We start from the raw sequence: 19,678 nt of genomic DNA on the forward strand, positions 1-19,678 counted from the left end.
TGTTAAATTGTCCACTTTCATGTTCTGCATATGCAAAAGTGTAATTACAGAACATAATTTACAAGAATGTGAAGGTATAATTATGCAACGCAAGTTACAGATTTATAAACCATACATATTTAATATGCTTATATATTTCTAGATTAAAGGATTTAAATTAAATCTATTTTGACCAAAGAGGGGTAGAGACCAAAGGAACAAAAGTTTTAAAAATGTAAACTATTTGGATTATGAAACCTGAGATTTTGTGCATAAAGACCCTTATGCATTTTCCTATATACAGCCACCACTTTTCTGAGCTTAAAGATATTTGTACTTTAGAGTGAAAGTTACAGTCTGTTCCTGGGAAACTACTTTCACATCTCACAATACGTTTTGGCCACAACCAAGTTTGAATTGGGCATGTCCCATTTAAAGCATCAAGATGCACCTCTAATATCTGCTGGTGGTTCTCAAGTAATACACATACATAAGTCTATTGTACACAGTGATGCTGAGATCCTATTTTGAGGTTGCATAGAGGCAGACATATTGGCTAAGAGTGCACATTTGTATGTGCAACTGCAAAGCATGCTCAACTCTCCTTCCACAACCATGAGAAGAATGTTTCCATGGCAGACCTTTTGCATTCAAAACACCAACAGGAGTCCAGCTTGGGTCTGCTTCAAATTGTTGACTGAATTTTGAAAAGGAAACTGTAATGCTTCATTCTAGATTTATTCACAGTTGATGCAGTGGAATCATTTTAATTTTTTAAGAAAACACACACACACACAAAAACCAAATATTTTACATACCACAACACTCAAGACCCTCATAAAAATACAATAGGAAAATCTATTTTAAAATAAAAGGCTGAATGCCAGTTGTGTTTTGAAGAGCTAGGCATCTCATTCTATTAAGAGCATTCTATTACACTAGGTATGACATTCTTGAAGCAGGTTCCAGGACAGACTTTGCTAAAATCTTAAAACCCATAGGGGGGAAATATAGTGAAGATAAAATTTATTCTAGGCAGAGGTGGCCAATTTCACTTGTCTCCCAATGGTAGAGACTGCCTTGAAACCGTTTCTTTTATTTTGACAGTATCTGTTTCACAGTTATCAAGCTCAGGCACAGATACAAACAGGCACATTTATGTATTTTTAAAAAACAAAAGACACAGAATTAAAGCAGGGGGAAACAGTCTTACAGCTGGAAAACATTTTATTATTTCCCTTTACAATAAAACTGGAAACCTGCTATGATGTCTTCAACAAAATTTTGGTAAGGGTTTTGAGGTTGATATAGGAGTGCTTTGGGGGCCAGATCTAGCCCACAGACCATCAACTGACCATTGTAATTTCAAGTCATGGGCTGAGATTCTACATGTGTAGTTATGTAAACATAGCTACAAATGACTTAAGGAACCAACCCCCAAGTCCTATCTTAAACTCCAGGAAGCATCTCTGGGCAATGGAAGTAGCATGGTTGAGTGGGCCACTCCAGAATAATGCAACCTGTTCCCTCTTGCCCCTGAGCTACAGTACTATGTAGGATGAGAGGCGGCTGGCTGTATCACCCCCATTTGACCATGCTCAGAGAAGCTCCCTAGAACCCATGTACAGCTTGGGGGTGAGAGGGAGCCGGCCACATCATTTTGAAACACCCCATTTGACCATGCCACATATGTCCATCACTCAGAGAAGCTCCCTAGAATTTATGGTAGGATTCAGGGGGCATTAATGATTTTGGCAATAATGCCACATCATGAATGTGTAGCATAGCTCAATATGGAGCAATTACAGATCCGTAACTGCAATGGAAGATGCCAACCATGGTATTTATACCTTAAGTCAATTGTAGGAAAGGATGGATGCAAGCTCCCCCTGCCCCGTTACCAGTCTCCTGAAGAGCCAATCAATATGATTGTGATTTGACAGACCTATGCATAGACAGCACAAGCTGTTGGATAGAGGTGAGGAACCACATATTCCCTGCTCCAGCCCATTATAGTCAAGGGTATGTGCAGAGAGCCAGCTTCCACACCTATATGGCGCTAGAGGGATTAAGGCAGGGGAACACAAAGCATTCATAAAATGGCAGTGCAGTCTTGGACAGAAGGAAGAGGTAGTCTAGCTAATGTTGGCCACTCACTCTTAACTTTCAGGAGGATAGGTGAGCACTTCAGAGTTTAAGTGGCCTAACAAGAGAATGCACAGCTTTTTATTTTTATTTTAAAAAATGATAAGATATAGATATAATAAAATAAAACTTCAAAATAGTTATGAAATGGCACAGGCATTAGTTGGGAGGAAAGGGATATTGCTCATCCTTAGAACTATCATGAGCAGTAGAAGGTTCACGCAAGCACATTCTACACAGAATTGCTATCACAATTGGCATGCTATAGGAGGATAAACTAAACATTGCTACAATTCACTTGGACAGTTATGAATATGTAATGTAGAGTTATGAATTTGTGACTGTTTGGTATTCACGATCCCTACATATTCCCTAATTCAGGGATGCATAGGAACCTCAAAAGTCCTCCCAATCTGTATTTACCAGGCAGCAGTTGCTGCAATTGATGCGGGTCTGTTCCCTTGCAATCAGGAAGCGGAAGACTTACAGTAGATTTCCATTTGCACAAGCAATCTCTAGTGTGAGAAGAAACTGCAATCTCTGGTGTGAGAAGAAACTTCTCCCTATCACAACAGAGACTGCTCACAGGAAAGGGTGGGAACATCAGTCACTGCTTGCCATGCAATAGGGGAACAACCCCCACTGATCACAGCGCCTGCTGCCCAGTAAGTGGGGATTGGGGAGTGGGGCTGGAAGTCACTGCATATATATGTAACCACAGTGGTAGCACATTCATTACTGCCCAAGTGAATTCCAGCCCATGCTTTTTTTCCCCAGGAAAGGGATGAGGATGAAGTCTTCCCCACCAGGAAGAAAAAGAAGTGCTAATTTGAAAAAAAGAGATCTAGATTCTTTGCATTTGTGGCACAAATACACTGTGAGAAGGCTACAGACCCAAGAAGTATGGTATAGCTTGCAGGCTCTCCTCTCATCCCTCCCCATTCCACCCTCACCCCATTAGCTTAATTGCTGTTCGTGAAAATAGCAGTCCATCCCAGTATCTTTGCAGGAGCAAGAACCAAGACTATTTTTCTTTCTGCACTTTAGTCCTTAGCTTATACAGTTCTTCTTCTAAACTTTTTATATGTTCTTTGAGGGCAGCTTTATCTTCTTGGGCTTTCTGATCAGCTTGGCTCCGAGCTTCTTCGATCTTCCTTTCATACCACTTCTCCATCTGACTGGACACAGCCTCAAAGAAGTACTGGGTGATTTCCAGGGCCTGAGAGGTGCCTGCAAGCTTTGGGCTGGGCTCATTCCCTCCAGAGACGGAGGTTGGTGGAGGCTGTGTTGGCAAGGGCTGCGCAAGGTGAGTCCCTCCATGTTGGTGGGCTCTGTGCTTCAACTGGCCACTTCTGTTGCCCTTCTTTGTTTGAGTCCCTTTATCTACCAAGCAGCCAGCTTGTGACTCTGACTTTGCAAAGTCAGCAGAGGCCTGTTGAACAGTTTGTACCTTGACATGCCTTAATTTGGAACCTGAGTATTCTGATGGTGGCAGTTCTTGTTGCAATCTGCTTAAACCTGTTTTGTCCTTAGGCCGGACAACTCGTGGCGAAGCTCCAGAAGGAGTTGGGGCAGCACCAACTAACTGTTGTTCTGTTCCTGTAAATAAGAAAGTATGAACAACAATTATGGGCATTTCTTTTTACACACAGTAATATGAATAAAGCAGATACCATCATAGAGCCTTTTTGGTAGCCTCTCTTAGACTCTGGAACTCCCTTCCCACAGAGGCCAGAATGGTCGGTCCCTCCTTGCTTTTTTTCTGCTGGTAAGCAAAGACCTTTTTATCTGAACAGGCTTTTAAAACAGAATATTTATTTCAGAAACAGACTCAGGTTGCTGTATTGTTTTCAACTAAAGCTTTAAATTGTTTTTTAATCTTTTTAATTGCATTTTTTAAGCATAGGTTTAAATCACTTTAATATTCAGAATAGTTTAATTCCATTTTATTATTCACTTTTCATATGTTCTCATTTGTACTGTTCTTTTTTTAAATTTTAAGCTGCTTTGAGTCTCAATTTGGGGAAAGAGGTGGGGTATAAAAATAATTACTAGATAAAGGAGGAAGAGGAAGGAGGATAGAAAGCTAGTTCACACATAAAAGCTGATCATTGGATAAGGGCCACATCAAGTGAAGGCTTTTATGTTTTAATAGGCTGTCACAAATAGGACTTTTGTGATGGGGGAGGTGGAACATATGCCACCCATGATCCAAAAGAAAAAGGTGCAGCTGGAATTTAATTGACAATTTTGCTCTGTGCTACATGACTCTCATGTTGGTTCTGCTGCCACAGACTAACATAGCCAGCCCTCTGGAAACTGTTAGCAAAAACAGAACAAAATACCTGAGGTGCTGGATTGCTGAACAACAAAATATTGCTTCCCAAAGCCCTGCTCTGTCACTGGCACTCTGCTCCTTCCAGTGTCTTCAGACAAACTGTTCTGAAGAGCAAGGCAAGAATGCTGCTGTGATCCATCTGACTGCAAGGGAGTTTGGCTAGTTTTGCAGTCCTTTGTACTATGAAGGTTTTCTGTATCCAAAGTCTCAGTGAGTGACTCGCAGGTGGACAGAGTTGATTTTGGTCTTGAAGATCTAGAATCTCCAGAAATCTTCAGTTCCAGATTCTGAATTTTTAACAGACACCAAGCCTTCAGTTCCCCCACCAAAGATACCTGTAAGAAAAATCCACAAACAAATCTGAGGGGTTTCAACTCCCCATTGCTTGACTGCATCCTCATATTAAACACTTTTCCACAGAAGAAAATCCTACAGAGTTCAATAGACATTATGTCCTAGATGGCCCACTTAAAATTACATCCTCAGTAGAAGGCATCATTTCTTTATGAGTGAGTAAGAGAAATGAATTTTACCCTTATACCCTGAAACCAAATGTTTGTATTTGTATTAGCCTGGCAGATAGCAATTACTTCCTGATTTGTGGCACTCGACTATTTCTAACCACAACAGATTCCATAATAGATTTATAACTGCTTCTGTACACTGAATCCTGAGACAGAGCCATTACTGTATATTGGACCAACTATAAATAAAGTGAAATGTGACACTGTTGTAATATGAATGTTATTATATTCAGTGCATAAAAACATCAGAGGTTTCCAAGCAGGATTATTGTTATCAAGCACATCTGTACTTCAGCCTTCCAAGATGACAGAATAATTTCCAGAGCACAGTTTGAAAAAGTTACTTCTCAGACTACATCTCCCAGCACTTACTATGTGATTCTGGATGTTGTTGTCCCCCAAAGTAATTTTTCCAGCCTCTGAGTCCAAAATCATTGACTAAGCTTTGCTGCAAAATTTAGATCAGAACCTAGGATGCAGCCACACTGCAGAATTAAAGCAGTTCAAGATCAGTTTAACTGTCATGATTCCATCCTGCGGAATTCTGGGATTTGTAGTTTGGAGAAGTATTGAGCCTGGTCAGTCAGAGCACTCTTGTGCCTCACCAAACTACAAATCCAAGGATTCTGTCAGTCATAGTAGTTAAAGTGGTGTCAAACTGCTTTAATTCTGCAGGGTGATTACAACCCTACATTGCCCCAGTCTATTCTACTACTGTAACCACACCACTATATGAGTCACAACATTTGTTTCTCAGCTGGGAATTATCTAAGTAAAATAATTGTTATTTTTCGATTGTGGAAAAAAATAAAAATTTAAAATAAATGCTTTCTGAAAATATTTTTCTGCTGACCTTGTTCAGATGTTATCTAACTGAAATGCAGTCAAAAAGAATGACACAAACATCAAATAAAAAGGGGGTTATTTATTTTATCACAATGTTTGGGTTACAGATTCTTTGGAAATAGGTTTTCAATAGTAAGCAGACAATGAATCTTGAAGAACTACTAAAAAGAAATGTGCTTAATTGCCATATCATCAACTATCCAATGAGGCTTTGAATGCACAAAATAATTTTCCCCATTACTAGAATCTCTTTTCCAAAAACATGTCGCTCCCCACCCCCCGATAAGCATCCTGTCTTTCCTTTGCATTTTAACATTAATGTTGGTCATCCATTCACATAGTCAACTATGTTTGTTTTCTTTTTTACCTGGCGTTTCTCCCCTTCAGCTCTTTCCAGCTCTGTGTGCTCCTGAAGACGATGAAGGCACTCTGTTCTTTCTGCTGACAGCCTCTCTGCCATTAATTTGTCTAAAACGCGGAGCTGGGATGGAAAATAAAGGTTCAGCAGAAATTAAATCAGTGCATGAATTAACTTATTAAACTTTGTTACTTAACAAACTTTCCCTAGATTGACTTTGCTAACAGTACAAATGAGAGTAAAAAAAAAAAAAAAAATCTTAAAAAGCTATCTGTGAAACAACATAAATAAAAACATTCATTTCAACATTTAACAAAAAGATACAGTACTAATTATTATAGTTAGCTGCTGGTATGTGCCTAGAGCTGGTATGAAGAACATGTGGCCCTCTGAATTCTGTTAAGAGTCCAGACCCATCAGCACAAGACTACATTGGGTAGCTTGCAGTGACTATGGGAAATACAGTGCATCTACCTCTGGAGAACCACATATTCCTCATCCATGATCTAGAGCAGTGCTATTCAAAGCGATTGTTAGTGCCAGTCTATGAGCTATTGGCTGCTGGTCTGCAATAAGTTTTCATGAATTTTCCTAGATTAAGGGTGCATCCACACAGTAGAAAGAATGCAGTTTGATACCACTTTAACTGCCATGGCTCCATCCTACAGAATGTTGGGATTTGTAGTTTTGTGAGGCATCAGCACTCTTTGGCAGAGAAGGCTAAAAACCTTGTAAAACTACAATTCTCACTGTAGCTGCTATACATTATTTGAGAAAGTGTTTATGCCAGTGTAAAAGACAGTGAGTCACCAGCAGGATTTCAGTCATAATCTACCAATTTATTTTCAGTGACCAAGGAGGATTTTGGTTGAAATCCTGCTTTCTCTTACCACTCTGCTACCCCCTCTGCAATTCTTTCCAAGGTCTATTTTGCAATAATAGACCCTTGTAGGTTTATAAAGTAAAGTGGTTAAACAAGGCTGGCCTTCAAATCATGCTCACCACATGAAGCAGCTGCAGGAAACTGTTTCTATACTGCAGCTGTTCTATATGGCAGCTGCACCATGCTGAACAGCTTGGAAAGTGAAAAGTTTCAAGCTGCTTCTTCATGAAGGAGACCATCTTGTTCACCCTGCAAGTGTTCTAATGGTGCTCCTGACATTTTCAGAAACACTTGGTCCTGGGACTGCTTACTTACCTGATGTTGTGTTTTATTTTCCATCTGTCCTAGTTTGGTATTCATCTTATCCTGTACTGTCACAAACTCAGCTTTTATTTCTTCCACGGCAGCTGCCAGCTGGTTCTCTACTTTATTTATCAGTGGTTCACAACGACATCCATTTATTGGAGCCTAGAAGAAATGAAGAACTACAGTAACACGGCCCTTTGTCTTAACATTAACTCTTGCTAAGAGTAAAGCAAAGGCAGCTCACAGCAAATAGCACTGCTTAGGACCCACAGGAAGAAAATAACATACACACAGATTTTGGCTGAAATCCCATTCAGTGTCAGCAGAGGTAAAGTTTCACAAATTTACAGGGAGAGAATAGAGTCATGCCAATATGCTGGATTGGCCTTTAAGTCAGATCACTGAACTGCTTCCATACTGGATACTACCTAACACAAGTGCATAAGAAGTACAACTGCTGGCACACACCAGAATTTATGCTTGCATAATGCTTGAACAGGATTCTAGGTTTTGCTACCCTTGGGATATTCTAGGGATCTTAACGAGTACCCAAAGTGCAAAAAGAGGAAAGAAAGAACTGGAAGTGTCCAGAAGTCCAACTGAAAAATTGTTATTTTTAAAATGTTAAACAGCCCAGGAAACAGCCACTCCTGAAGACTTCCAGGAGACACAATTAATTCTAAGGGAAGCTGAGAGATTCTGGAGGGGGCAAACTGTTTTGAAGAAACCAGACTACAGCCAATAACGTAAACAAACACCTTGACTCATAAACTGCTATAAAATTGGGCTTAAAGCAGCACAGTCTCACCATTGACTCACCATTCAAACACACACACACACACACACACACACACACACATTTTCCTTTGGCAATACACACATGGAAAAACGTTATCAGTTAATCAATAAAAAATTAATTCCAATCTATACTAAAATGCTGAAGGGTCTGGAAACCATGTCCTATGAGGAACGAGTTAAGGAGCTGGGGATGTTTAGCCTGGAAAAGAGAAGGCTAAGAGGTGATATGATAGCCCTGTTTAAATATTTGAAGGGCTGTCATATTGAGGAGGGAGCAAGCTTGTTTTCTGCTGCTCCAGAGACTAGGACCCGGAGCAATGGATGCAAGCTGCAGGAAAAGAGATTCCACCTCAACATTAGGAGGAACTTCCTGACAGTAAGGGCGGTTTGAAAGTGGAACAAACTCCCTCAGAGTGTAGTGGAGTCTCCTTCCTTAGAGGTCTTCAAACAGAAGCTGGATGGCCATCTGTTGGGATGCTTTGATTGTGATTTCCTGCATGGCAGAATGGGGTTGGACTGGATGGCCCTATGATTCTATACAAGTAGAGATGAAAAACCTCTCATGTGAAACTCATATTTCAAATGGTTTCCCCACCTCTATTAAAAATTATTTGTACACAAACACACATTCACTCTCAATGCAAAAATGTATTCATTAAGTGGGTCCTCCAACTGGAACTAACAACTGGATTTAAGCTTTTGTCTACACTGTCCTGGTAACCATAGGTAAATACAAAAATTCAAATCATTCAACAAAGAAGGATACGCCCACATGATTATACATTACACCATTTTCCAAAAGCACATATAAAAAAATCTAAAATACGCATAGCTTCCTGAAAACCCCTTCCTATTTTATTTATTTAGCATATGGAAATGCATATTCATATTAATCCTGGGAGACTACTCAGTTACCTGCATTATTTTCCCATCCTTTCCACGGTAAAGTGTATACAACTGATATGCTCTGAACTTATGGGGGGGTGGCGGAGATGAGCAACGGTGCTTGCTCCTGCGCTTTGGCAAGTTCTGCTGTGGGCCAGGAGGCATCTGCTGGTCAGCTGGTGATGTGGGGTCAGAGAGTGCTGAAACCTGATTTAAAACAACAACAACATTGTGTCTAATTGCCATATAAAATGCTCATTTTTACAAATCCGTCATGACCAGGTATACCTCTCTAAGGTGATTCACAGAAATACAGAACTATAAAGCTGGAAAGGAACCTAAGGACCATCTGCTTTAATCTGATGCCAATGGAAGAATCCAGAGGTAAAGTGTCCCTGAAAGATGATCATGCAATTTCTGTTTAAAAACTTCCAACAAAAGAGTGTCCAACTTCCAAAGTACTGTAGTCCTTTTCACTGTCAAACAGTTTTTACCATTGGGAAGTTCTTCCTAACATTTAGGCAGAATCTCAGATAATTTCTATGCCAAAGCAATAGCAAAAAGGATAATGAATATTTTGTATTTTATATAACTTATTAAAAATTATCAGAAGTATTCAGGCATAATGGGTAGCATGTTATTTCTCCTATTGTTTTTATTTATTATCAGCCAACTTCTACACTTGTTAAAAATGGCCACAGTACTTTAATTAATTTTAATTTTAATAAACGCAAACCAATTTGATGGCTTTATTTCTATTCACAGCTATTTACTTTCTGAAGTATCTGTGTTTTATCAAAAAGCCTGTGTTTAATATCTGTTAAATACACACCCCAAATGACTATTGATACTGATTTCAACTCATAGTAGAAAATGAACAGAAACTAATCTTGATGCTATCAGAGCCACCATGGTGTAGAGGTTTCAACTTTGGACTAGGATTCTGGAGACCAGGATTCAAATCCCAGGTCAACCATGGAAACCCAACAGGTGACCTTGGGTAAGTCAAACTCTCTCAACCTCAGGGGATAGCAATGGCAAACTCCTTCTGAAGAAACTTGCCAAGAAAACCCCAAGATAGGGTTGCCTCAGGGTCACCATAAATCAGAAACGACTTGAAGGCATACAACAACAATCTTGATTCTAGGCTTTCTGTGACCACTTGCTAAACCTGTAGCCCTCAGCATCCCCCACAAAGGCCAAAAAAGCAGGCACTGATGAAAAGTCTATGCTTTCGAGAAAGGGAAGTGAGACCTGCCAGGAATAAAACTGTCCTCTCTACCATACTTCATTTTATGGTACCTTTTCTCTTGGTGGTTTCTTCTTATTCTTCCTCCCTCTGAGTTCGGATAAAGGTTGTTGGGCTTCATCTTTCAAGTCACCTCTCCCTTGGGGAGCTAGATCACTGCTGTGAGTGTCATCAGCACCAGAAGCACTGCCCTGTTTCCAAATAAAAGAACACACAAGCAAAGATGGAGTGGACCCACATCTTTGCTCTCTTTTTTCACTTGTCCCTGAGCATGAAACTACATGAATCCAAAATGTAGAACAGCCAAGGGCAACTGAAAAAGCATCACTCAAGTGGCATTCAAGGCTACAAATCTCTTCCTTGAGGTTCTTAGAGCAAGTGACATAGGAAACAACACTCCCACAGCAAATTCAAATACTTTCAAGAGGTCAAGGGCTTTACAGCACTCAGTCCACACATTCTTTGCCTTCTAAATATACAAAGCTGGCTTTACCTTGCTTTGTACCACTTCATCTCTTGGTACAGACTGAGCACGTCTTTCTTCTTTGAGTCTCTCCCTCTTCTTCCTCAAGCTTCTTCCACGATTAAAGCGTGAGATCTGGATATGGCAATGTTTCCAATTAATATCTTAGGGCTGGACTCAGACACAGTCATCAAAAGTAATGGGATGACAGTCAATTGTAATTACTTCCTATTGGTTTAAATAGCTCTAGACAAAAGTTTGGATCCTACTCATTTTGATCAGTCATCTTAGTCCAATGATACCATGGGAAGTTTAAAAATATCTGCTGGTTCCTAAAAGGCAGCAGCTGTACAGGAAATATTTATAATGAATGGAGAATAACAATGTTTGAATTAGCTGCACAAAGATTATGTAACAAAAACTCCCGCTACTCTCTGCTTAAACACACACACAGTTTCTATTAGAATGTGAACATTAGAAGCAGACTTAGTTATAATTAAATTAATTTATTTAGATTAGGTTATCATGGTTAGATTTAAGATTAGGTTGCCACACCAAACCTACACTCTATTGGTTTCAAGGGATGTATTCAGACTGTGTCTGGGTCCAACCCCATAACAAGACATAAATTTTGACAACATAAGGAACAAACATTTCCCCAACTCAGTTTGTATGTGAGATATTTGTGAATGCAATGGTCAAGAGTGCCTGTTCTCAGCTCCGGCTGATACATCAGCTGCGCCCTTTCCTGGAGCCGGGTGACCTCCAAACTGTAATACAGTACACGCACTGGTAACCTCAAGACTTGAGTTTTGCAATGCGCTCTACATGGGGCTACCCTTGTGCCTAGTCCGGAAACTTTAACTGGTACAGAATATGGCAGCTAGATTGATTACAAGAACAACTAAAAGTGACCATATTACACCAATATTGAAATCACTCCACTGGCTGCCTATTCGTTTCCAGGCACAGTACAAGGTGTTGGTCATTACCTTTAAAGCCCTCCATGGCTTGGGCCCAACCTATTTAAGGGATCGCCTCCTTCTGTATAATCTGTCCTGTGCACTCAGATAATCTGGGAGGAATTTTTTGCAGTCCACAAAGACCAGATTGACGGCGACCTCCCAGAGGACCTTTTCCGCGATCGCTCCCACTTTATGGAATGGCCTGCCGGATGAGATCCGTCAAATTACCAACCTAGAGAGCTTCAAGAAAGCTGTCAAGACGGATCTCTTCTGGCAGGCCTTCCCAGAATAGAACCCAGCCACGTAAAGATCCCCCCACATACATATACAAGTGAAGACTCTGCCCACCATTATTCTATTATTGTTTTTAGATTTTATTGTCTGTAATTTTAATGGATAGAATTGTTTAATCCTTTTTTAAGGGGTGGTGGTGGAGGAAATTGTATATATTGTATTTTTAAAGGTTGTACGCCGCTTTGATTGTGGTGACAAAAAGCGGGATATAAATTAAAGTTTTATTTTATTTATTACATTGATCCCAGAGTATATTTGCAAAACAGGCATCTGAATCAGGCATTATTGAGTTATATGCAGGATGTACCTGTGGGGCCTTAGTGAGCAGAAGGGCAACTTCAGGGTTGTTGTGTTCCCGTGCAACTTCAAGGGGAGTCTGACTAGCCTGTAATGGTAGAAGAGACATGATTCTCTACAGAAGACATTAAAAACCCAAAGGAGATACAGAACACTTAAAATAGCTGCCCACATGCATTGACATGTTTTTTTAAAAAAATAATTATTAAAGAAAAGCACAATCCAGTCAATTTCTGACAACACACCAGCAATATCAGCATGGAAACAATCAATATGAGCAATTAGCACAGTTACACAGTAAAATAAAACCATAAACATATGCCAATATTAGGACTGTATTACTCTGAGTATAGACTTAGATGGCCAAAAAGACAAACAAATGAGTCCTTGAACAGATCAAGCCTGAAATTTCCTGGAGGCCAATACGATCAAACTGAGGCTGTTGTACTTTGGCCACATCATGAGAAGGCATGGCTCATTAGAAAAGACAATAATGCTAGGAAGGGTGGAGGGAAGTAGAAAGGGAGGAAGACCCTACACTAGATGGATAGACTCTACTAAGGAAGTCACAGGTCTGAACTTACAAGATCTAAACAGAGCGGTGGGGGACGGGGGACTTAGAGGTGTCTCATCTATGGGATCGTCATGAGTTGGGATTGAATCAAGGTCAGTTAACAACCGTAGACACAGGCTGAAAACAGACTTTGTGTGCCAGATTGGGCTGCAGCAGTTGTATGCCATGGTCCCAATCTGGCCTTTTCCTGGTACAAAAAGGAGCGGCAGAAAGCTGCTACTTTTTGCGCTGGGGAAAAGGCACCTTTGCTGCCACAGTGGAGTTTTTTCAGCATTTCTTTGGTGTGCGATGTCTAAACACCATGCCACGAAAACACCAAAATGCTGCCAGCCATCTGGTTGGGCAAGCAGTGCAATGCCAGCTTGGAGGCAGAGTCAGGGTGTGCGGTGTGCGGACACTGCCCCCACACCATCCTGAAGCCAGCTCTTTTTGCCAGTCTGTACCGGCAGTTAGACAAACAAGTTATTTTGCCAGCATGAACTTGTTATGTGTATACCTGACATTACTAGTCAGCAATTTTGTCAAAACCACCACCTGAACCAACGCTGAGAAGCAAATGACTAAAAAGAGTAAGAAAAAGGAATTTCCTCCTGCACTTACATTGTTAACTACTGTCCCATCAGCACCTGCTTCCAACAACAGCTTGACCACCTTTTTATGGTTTAGTGCTGCAGCTACATGAAGTGCTGTATCGCCAACCTAAAAATTACAAAAGCAAAATACAACTTATATGTGGTCATTTCTGCTGGTGTACATTTTGTATTTATAAACCTAGGTTGAAAGGCAGTTCTTCTTAGCTAGTTATACCTACATCAGATGTAGGTAGATGCTTCAAGGGAATCTGACAAAGGCCACATCCAATGCTTCTTAGATAAAATGCAAAAATCCAAGATCCAGTATGTTGGATTCTCTCAGGCAACCCAATCCTACTTTATTCGAGACAAATGAGCTTCAAAAAGGGTAATTCAACAGAAATATAGACTGCCAAAGAAAATCCATACTTGTTTGGAAAAGGCTATTTGTTAACAGAATCACTATTAGTTTAGGCTGGTGAGATAAATAGTATCAGAAACCACATAAAGACACACAAGAACAGTAAACATGCATGTTGCACCATCTCAAATTGCAGTAAAAATTCATATTATCCAGCTGGATGGAACCGGCAGATGAGTCAATATAGGACACGTTAAGTCCTTACTTGATGGTTGGGTAAAGGCTAAGATGGGTCCTGGCATTTATTTATTTTTTCTCCATATGTTAGTTGTTGTTTGTACATTGTTTACTCAGTATGCAGAGCAAAAACCTTATCTGGTTATTTAGTGATTTGTTTTAAAATAAAGTCATACGATTTCCATGGCCCCTGTGTAGAACTGCAAAGGCAGGCAGAAAGAAAATGATCCAAGCTTGATATTTCCATATTAAGCCTCTCTTTTGTATTTACATATGAAGAAAGTTGATATGACTAGTCAAGAATAGGTTTAGTGCTGCTCTTTCGACATCGAATATAGAATATTTCTGCCTATGTATCATGAACAAACACTTCTCAAGGAAGACAAATTTTATACATCTAAGTACAACTTATAAAGTTGTTAGGTTCTGGAGCTTTACCAAGTATTTTGAAATCAAATCAGTAAAGATTTGATACGAAGTCAAAAGTCAAATTAGTAAAGATGAACTGCAAGCATCTGGATCGTTGATAATGTCTTACTCTTGAGCCATGACTTTAAGTTACAGAAATATTAGCTGTATCAACCCAACCACTGTTAGCTGAAACAGAACATCCTAGCATCAGCTCAATAAATTTAGCAGCCTATGTAATTTTCACATGATTGGAATTAGCCAAACCTGGGCCATTCCAGTGGCTGAGGTTGTTAACAGGTTAACAGTGAGATGGTGAACAGGTAGAGATTTCTTCTCTGAAATACAGAAGTATCCTCCCCACTCAATTGTAATCTTGCTGCCTGTTTATATTCAATACAAAAATGAGCCACAGACAGTGCAGTTCTGCCATAGGTTTATGTAAATGTAATATATCATTCCAGCTTTCCTTTTAAAGCAATATAGCAGTAAACTGGCAGAGTCATGAATTCAATACAGCAGTCCAAATCTGTTAAGCAACATTTTCAAAAGTGTTCTTTTACTTCAAAGGCATAATTGACTCTATTGCTGATGGTGGGTGTATCAAACCATAAGATTAAAAACATTACCTACTGGGATCTTGTTATTCTGAATGTGGGTTGACTCATTCATTTAGTTTATTGGCATGGTAAATGCAAAAATACTCTTATCATCTTTTGTGTCTGACTTGTGAAAGCACAAAAGCAATAATTGACCTTAAAGGTTGTATAGCAGCTTGACTTGTTTTCATGCCTTCTAGGCTGCACTAAACATTTTAAAAGAGGACCATTGTCATTCATATGTTTCCTGAAGTGTAGAATCCATACAATCTCATCTCTGTCACTCCATCACATGGACAGATAATTTCTGTTTTGATCTGTTCTTTTGATTGCCAATTGTATCACTGGAATCCCTTTATGTAAATATTAGACTTTATAAAATGTAATTTATTTTAACATTTTTTCAATAAAAGGACTTTTTAAAATAAAATAAAACAAAGTAATATGATTTAAACTTATTTATTGGATCATCTTCTAAGTCTTGAAAACAATGTAGCAGATTTTACTTTGGAAACAATTTTGGGGAGGGGAGCGTGCAAATACTAAATGTGAATGAAACAACATGTTCTGACATGACAAAGCATTTCTTTAAGGCCATCCTTAAAACCAAAAGAATACCTACAGTACAGCAATGTAGTAATATAGAATGAAATAATTTGATGAACTTTCCACATAGTTCAGAGCCCAGTGAATCTATTTCAAACTATAAGAAACATCTTCTTCCTAGAAAGCCTTATAGAAAATGAAGCACAATGGCAATGGAGTTCATGCACTGACCTGGTTTTTTTCATGGACTGAACAGAAAGCACTGAGGAGTAGCCTAATGATGGGTAAGTGATTGTAACGAGCTGCAACATGCAAACAGGTATCTCCTGCCTAAAAATAAGGGGGAAATGCAGATAACCATAAGAAAGCTTCCACTACTGAGAGGTGCAATCCTATACAAACCTATCTGGGAACAAGCATCACATAACACTATGAGACTCTGGGTAAACATACTTAGATTGTTCTGTATAATAGGGGACATCTAGCAAATGGCACAAAGTATTTTTTTATATTTCTTTTCCTCGGATGTCAGATGGCCCCTAGTTATTAACTGTGATGTTGTTGTTTGATTACAGCGTTCTGCTTATGCACAGGGGATGTCTGTGAAATGCAAACTGAGGTCTTTTACTTATAAGATGTATTTCTGGGTTTAGTAATCCATTCCAGAAGGCTGACATCTTGTGTTAAATGAATAATTCTTTAAACCAGTGGTTCCCAACCACTCGTCCTCCATTTGTTTTGGTCTTCCAGATTCCAAAAGCCCCAGCCAATGCAGCCAGCAGTCAGGAATTATGGGAACTGAAGTCCAAATTATCTGTAAGACCAAAGGTTGGGAACCACTGCTTTAAACCATTGGCAATAAAGGTAGAATTCAAAGATATAGCCGGGTTAGTCTGTAGAATCAGTATGTAGTGAGATCTTGTAGCACCTTTGAGACTAACAGAAAGAAAGAAGTTGGCAGCATTATGTTTACGTAGACTAAATACTTCCTCAGCATCTGAGGAAGTAGACTAGTCTATGAAACCTCATGCTGCCAACTTCTTTCTTAGTCTCAAAAGTGCTACAAAATCTCTCTATATTGGCAATAAGGTTCTTATGCTACTTAATAAACCTTCAATAATTATATTTCTTTTGAACTTCAGCACTTACAATTTTTTTAACCTGCAATGTAACTGAAGCATTTTTAAAAGTACCATGAAATTGATATTAATGTTGCGCAGAAAGTGCTGCAATATTCATTCTGGAGAATAAGTAATATGAAACATGTATAGTGAGCCATTAAAATCACATGTGAAATTGTATGCTGCAACATGGGTACAAACACAAGTAACATGACTCCTGCAAATACACAGTCAAAAATAACCTTCATGCAGATCACAAATGTTTGCTTCACATTTTTCCAAAGCCAGTAATGAATAGACCCAACACATGATGAACAGCACACACATACTGGATGTTCATCCATACGTAGGGCATATTAAACCGAGCTGTATGTAAGAATATGTAGGTATTCTTATTAATATCTGTATCAGTCTTCTCGGAACTGGGGATGAGGTAACAGGAACATAGTAATACATATTGGAGCAAACCACATTCAAGACAACTCGTTTAGATAGAATTGTTATAATTGACACAAATCTTCCTGCCTTTTCAACTTTCTATATCATTCATGCTACACATAAAATAAGCCAATGCATGAATGCAGGGCCCATTTTGTTGTGGTACTCATTCTCTAGGTGAATGTAAACAAGTTGTGAACAAGTTGTTCTGAATGTCTAAGGCGTGGTACAGACTGCACAAATGCACCGTGCTGGTGCCAATTTTAGGGTTAGGGACCGCACGGCAACCACGCAGTCCCTAAGCCTAGCATAGTGCGGTGCCATAACAATGGCGGCATCCCATGTACATGGGAGCCGCCATTGTTACATAAGTGCTGTGTGACGTCCACACATTACTGCGCGTTGCTTACGTCAGCCCTGCGGAGCAAAAAGAACTTGGGTTTTCCTGTTTCTTTTTTCTCCATAGGGAAGCTGTGTGGTCTGGTGGCTGCGGCTTCCCTCTGGAGGTAATTAGGCTGCTGGCAGGCTGCCCTTTTCAGGTGGTCTGTCCCACACCTAAGTCAACTATATGTGCTTTTATCATAATATTATTTTGTGCTACTGCTACAATTTTTATATAATTTTAATGAATTAGATAAATTGCTGGCTGTAATAGGACTGTAATGTTTACCTCGTGCAAAAGCCACAAAATAAATAACTCAATCAATGAGAGGCCATTCTCCAGGACATCAAGAGACACATTCATGCCCCATCGAGTTAAATCCATCTAACTCTGTGGCTGCAATTTTTTTTATATATATTTTGTCTCACCCCTGTATACCCTCAAACATTTCACAGATGAAAACTAGGGCATGTGTGGCCAAGCAACATTAGAGTGTGGTCCAGAAGGTAAAAATTATTAAAGAGGAAGAGTGCCCAAGCTAGAAGAGGCTGCAGCAGTTTGCTTCTGCCTGATCCTACAGAGAAGGGCAAGATTCCATCCCTCTTCTCCCCACAATGGTAAACTGGGTGCAAACCACTTCTCCACTTTGAATTCAATTTGCAATAACTGAAGTAAAACTGGATGAAGGTGAAAAGTGGGAGCAGGAGAGAGAAAATGGGGCATTTTAAAAGCAGCTGAAAAAGTGGAGCAACAGAGGATTAATAAGGACTGTCCCTGTCAAACTGGAACAGTTGAAAAGTATGCCCCCATTCAGTAGCAGACTCCTTCTTATTTTTAAATGGGGCAAAAGGGGATCACATATGCTACATAATCCTTAACAAATTAAGAAAATGCATATTTCATGAACATGTCATCTCCCATCCACACACAAAGACCAATGTTCTACAAATTAACATTCACTAATTTAGCTGCTGCCCATTTTCAGTGCAATATTCACACAGAAAAATCTAAAGAGTGCATCTATACTGCAGAAATAATGCAGTCTGACACCAGTTTAACTGTCATGACTCCATCCTACAGAATTCTGGGATTTACAGCATTGAGACATTTAGCCTTCTCTGTCAGAGAGCTCTGGCGCCACAACCAACTACAAATCTCACAATTCCACAGGATGGAGCTACAGCGCTTAAAGCAGTGTCAAAATGCATTACTTCTACAATGCAGATGCATGCTTATTGCATGGTTACACATTCTTTTTGTCTACTTGGCTGCTGCTCTTGACATTTTTCTATTAAATCTGCATTTGTGTCACTACATCTGTAGCTATATTTGGTAACACTCACATTGTTTTTGATATCAACTCGAGAACCTCCAAGCAGTAGGACTCGAACACTTTCAGAATGACTGTTCTGGCAAGCCAAGTGCAGTGGCGTGTTACCTGCCTTAGAAAAGAGAGGGGGGAAGAACACCCAGTCGTTACTAGAAAGGACACAAAGTACAGAAACAAGTCAAACAAATTCACTTTCCTTCTCCAGTTGTATTTACTTTCTCCTATTCTATACACCTGGCCTCCTTGCAAAAAAGAAATCTGCATCTTAACACAGATTGGGGGATGGGAGGAAACTGTTGTTGGTTTTTCTACACTATGTCATACACCTAATTTCTCTTGACCTTGGCCCAAAGATATTTCGGAACAAACAGATGATGGTTTGTTTTGGGTTTTTGTTCCTCACAATGCAACAATACAAATGATAAGAAGGAACCAGGTTCTGGACCAAGTAATAAAGAATTGAAGAGAAACATACTGGCCAGTATTATATAGGTGACATACACCAGCATAACCCCCAATTACATTTTTAGGGATGTTGCAGAAAGAGATATCCTGTACCTCTCCATACAACATGTCTTGTCCCACCTGAACAACAGCAGGAGGTGGGGTTTTGATTAGGATCCCCCATCTACTGCTCATTTGTGAAGGAGCTCCAGGGTGCCAGCATGGTGTAGTGGTTTGACTGTTGTAATAGGATTCCAGGAGGTCAGGGTTTGAATCCCAACTTGGTCATGGAAAACCATTGAGTAGCCTGGGACAAAATAACCCACACCCAGCTTC

General features: G+C 39.7%; 1 protein-coding gene across 8 annotated transcripts in view; it reads right to left on the reverse strand.

The window, feature by feature from the left end:
• Positions 1-701: 701 nt before the first annotated feature.
• LOC149311298 (ankyrin repeat domain-containing protein 6-like) overlaps positions 702-19,678 on the reverse strand; it is a 105,239-nt gene continuing 86,262 nt past the window's right edge. For 7 of the 8 annotated variants that reach the window (XM_089530733.1, XM_089530735.1, XM_089530732.1 and 4 more), the window contains 11 exons: positions 18,912-19,010; positions 15,859-15,957; positions 13,505-13,603; positions 12,341-12,418; positions 10,805-10,909; positions 10,365-10,502; positions 9,093-9,269; positions 7,389-7,541; positions 6,200-6,313; positions 4,470-4,797; positions 702-3,723 (listed from right to left, as the gene is read on the reverse strand). In XM_089530733.1, the coding sequence (XP_089386859.1) occupies positions 3,149-3,723; positions 4,470-4,797; positions 6,200-6,313; positions 7,389-7,541; positions 9,093-9,269; positions 10,365-10,502; positions 10,805-10,909; positions 12,341-12,418; positions 13,505-13,603; positions 15,859-15,957; positions 18,912-19,010 (1,965 nt within the window). In that variant the 3' untranslated portion in view covers positions 702-3,148. The remainder of the gene's footprint in view (positions 3,724-4,469; positions 4,798-6,199; positions 6,314-7,388; positions 7,542-9,092; positions 9,270-10,364; positions 10,503-10,804; positions 10,910-12,340; positions 12,419-13,504; positions 13,604-15,858; positions 15,958-18,911; positions 19,011-19,678) is intronic. The other variant, XM_089530736.1, reaches the window with a different exon arrangement.

Source organism: Sceloporus occidentalis, unplaced genomic scaffold, assembly GCF_023333645.1.
Source record: "Sceloporus occidentalis isolate IW3139 unplaced genomic scaffold, rSceOcc1.0.p SCAF_6, whole genome shotgun sequence".
Classification (NCBI taxonomy): Eukaryota; Metazoa; Chordata; class Lepidosauria; order Squamata; family Phrynosomatidae; genus Sceloporus; species Sceloporus occidentalis.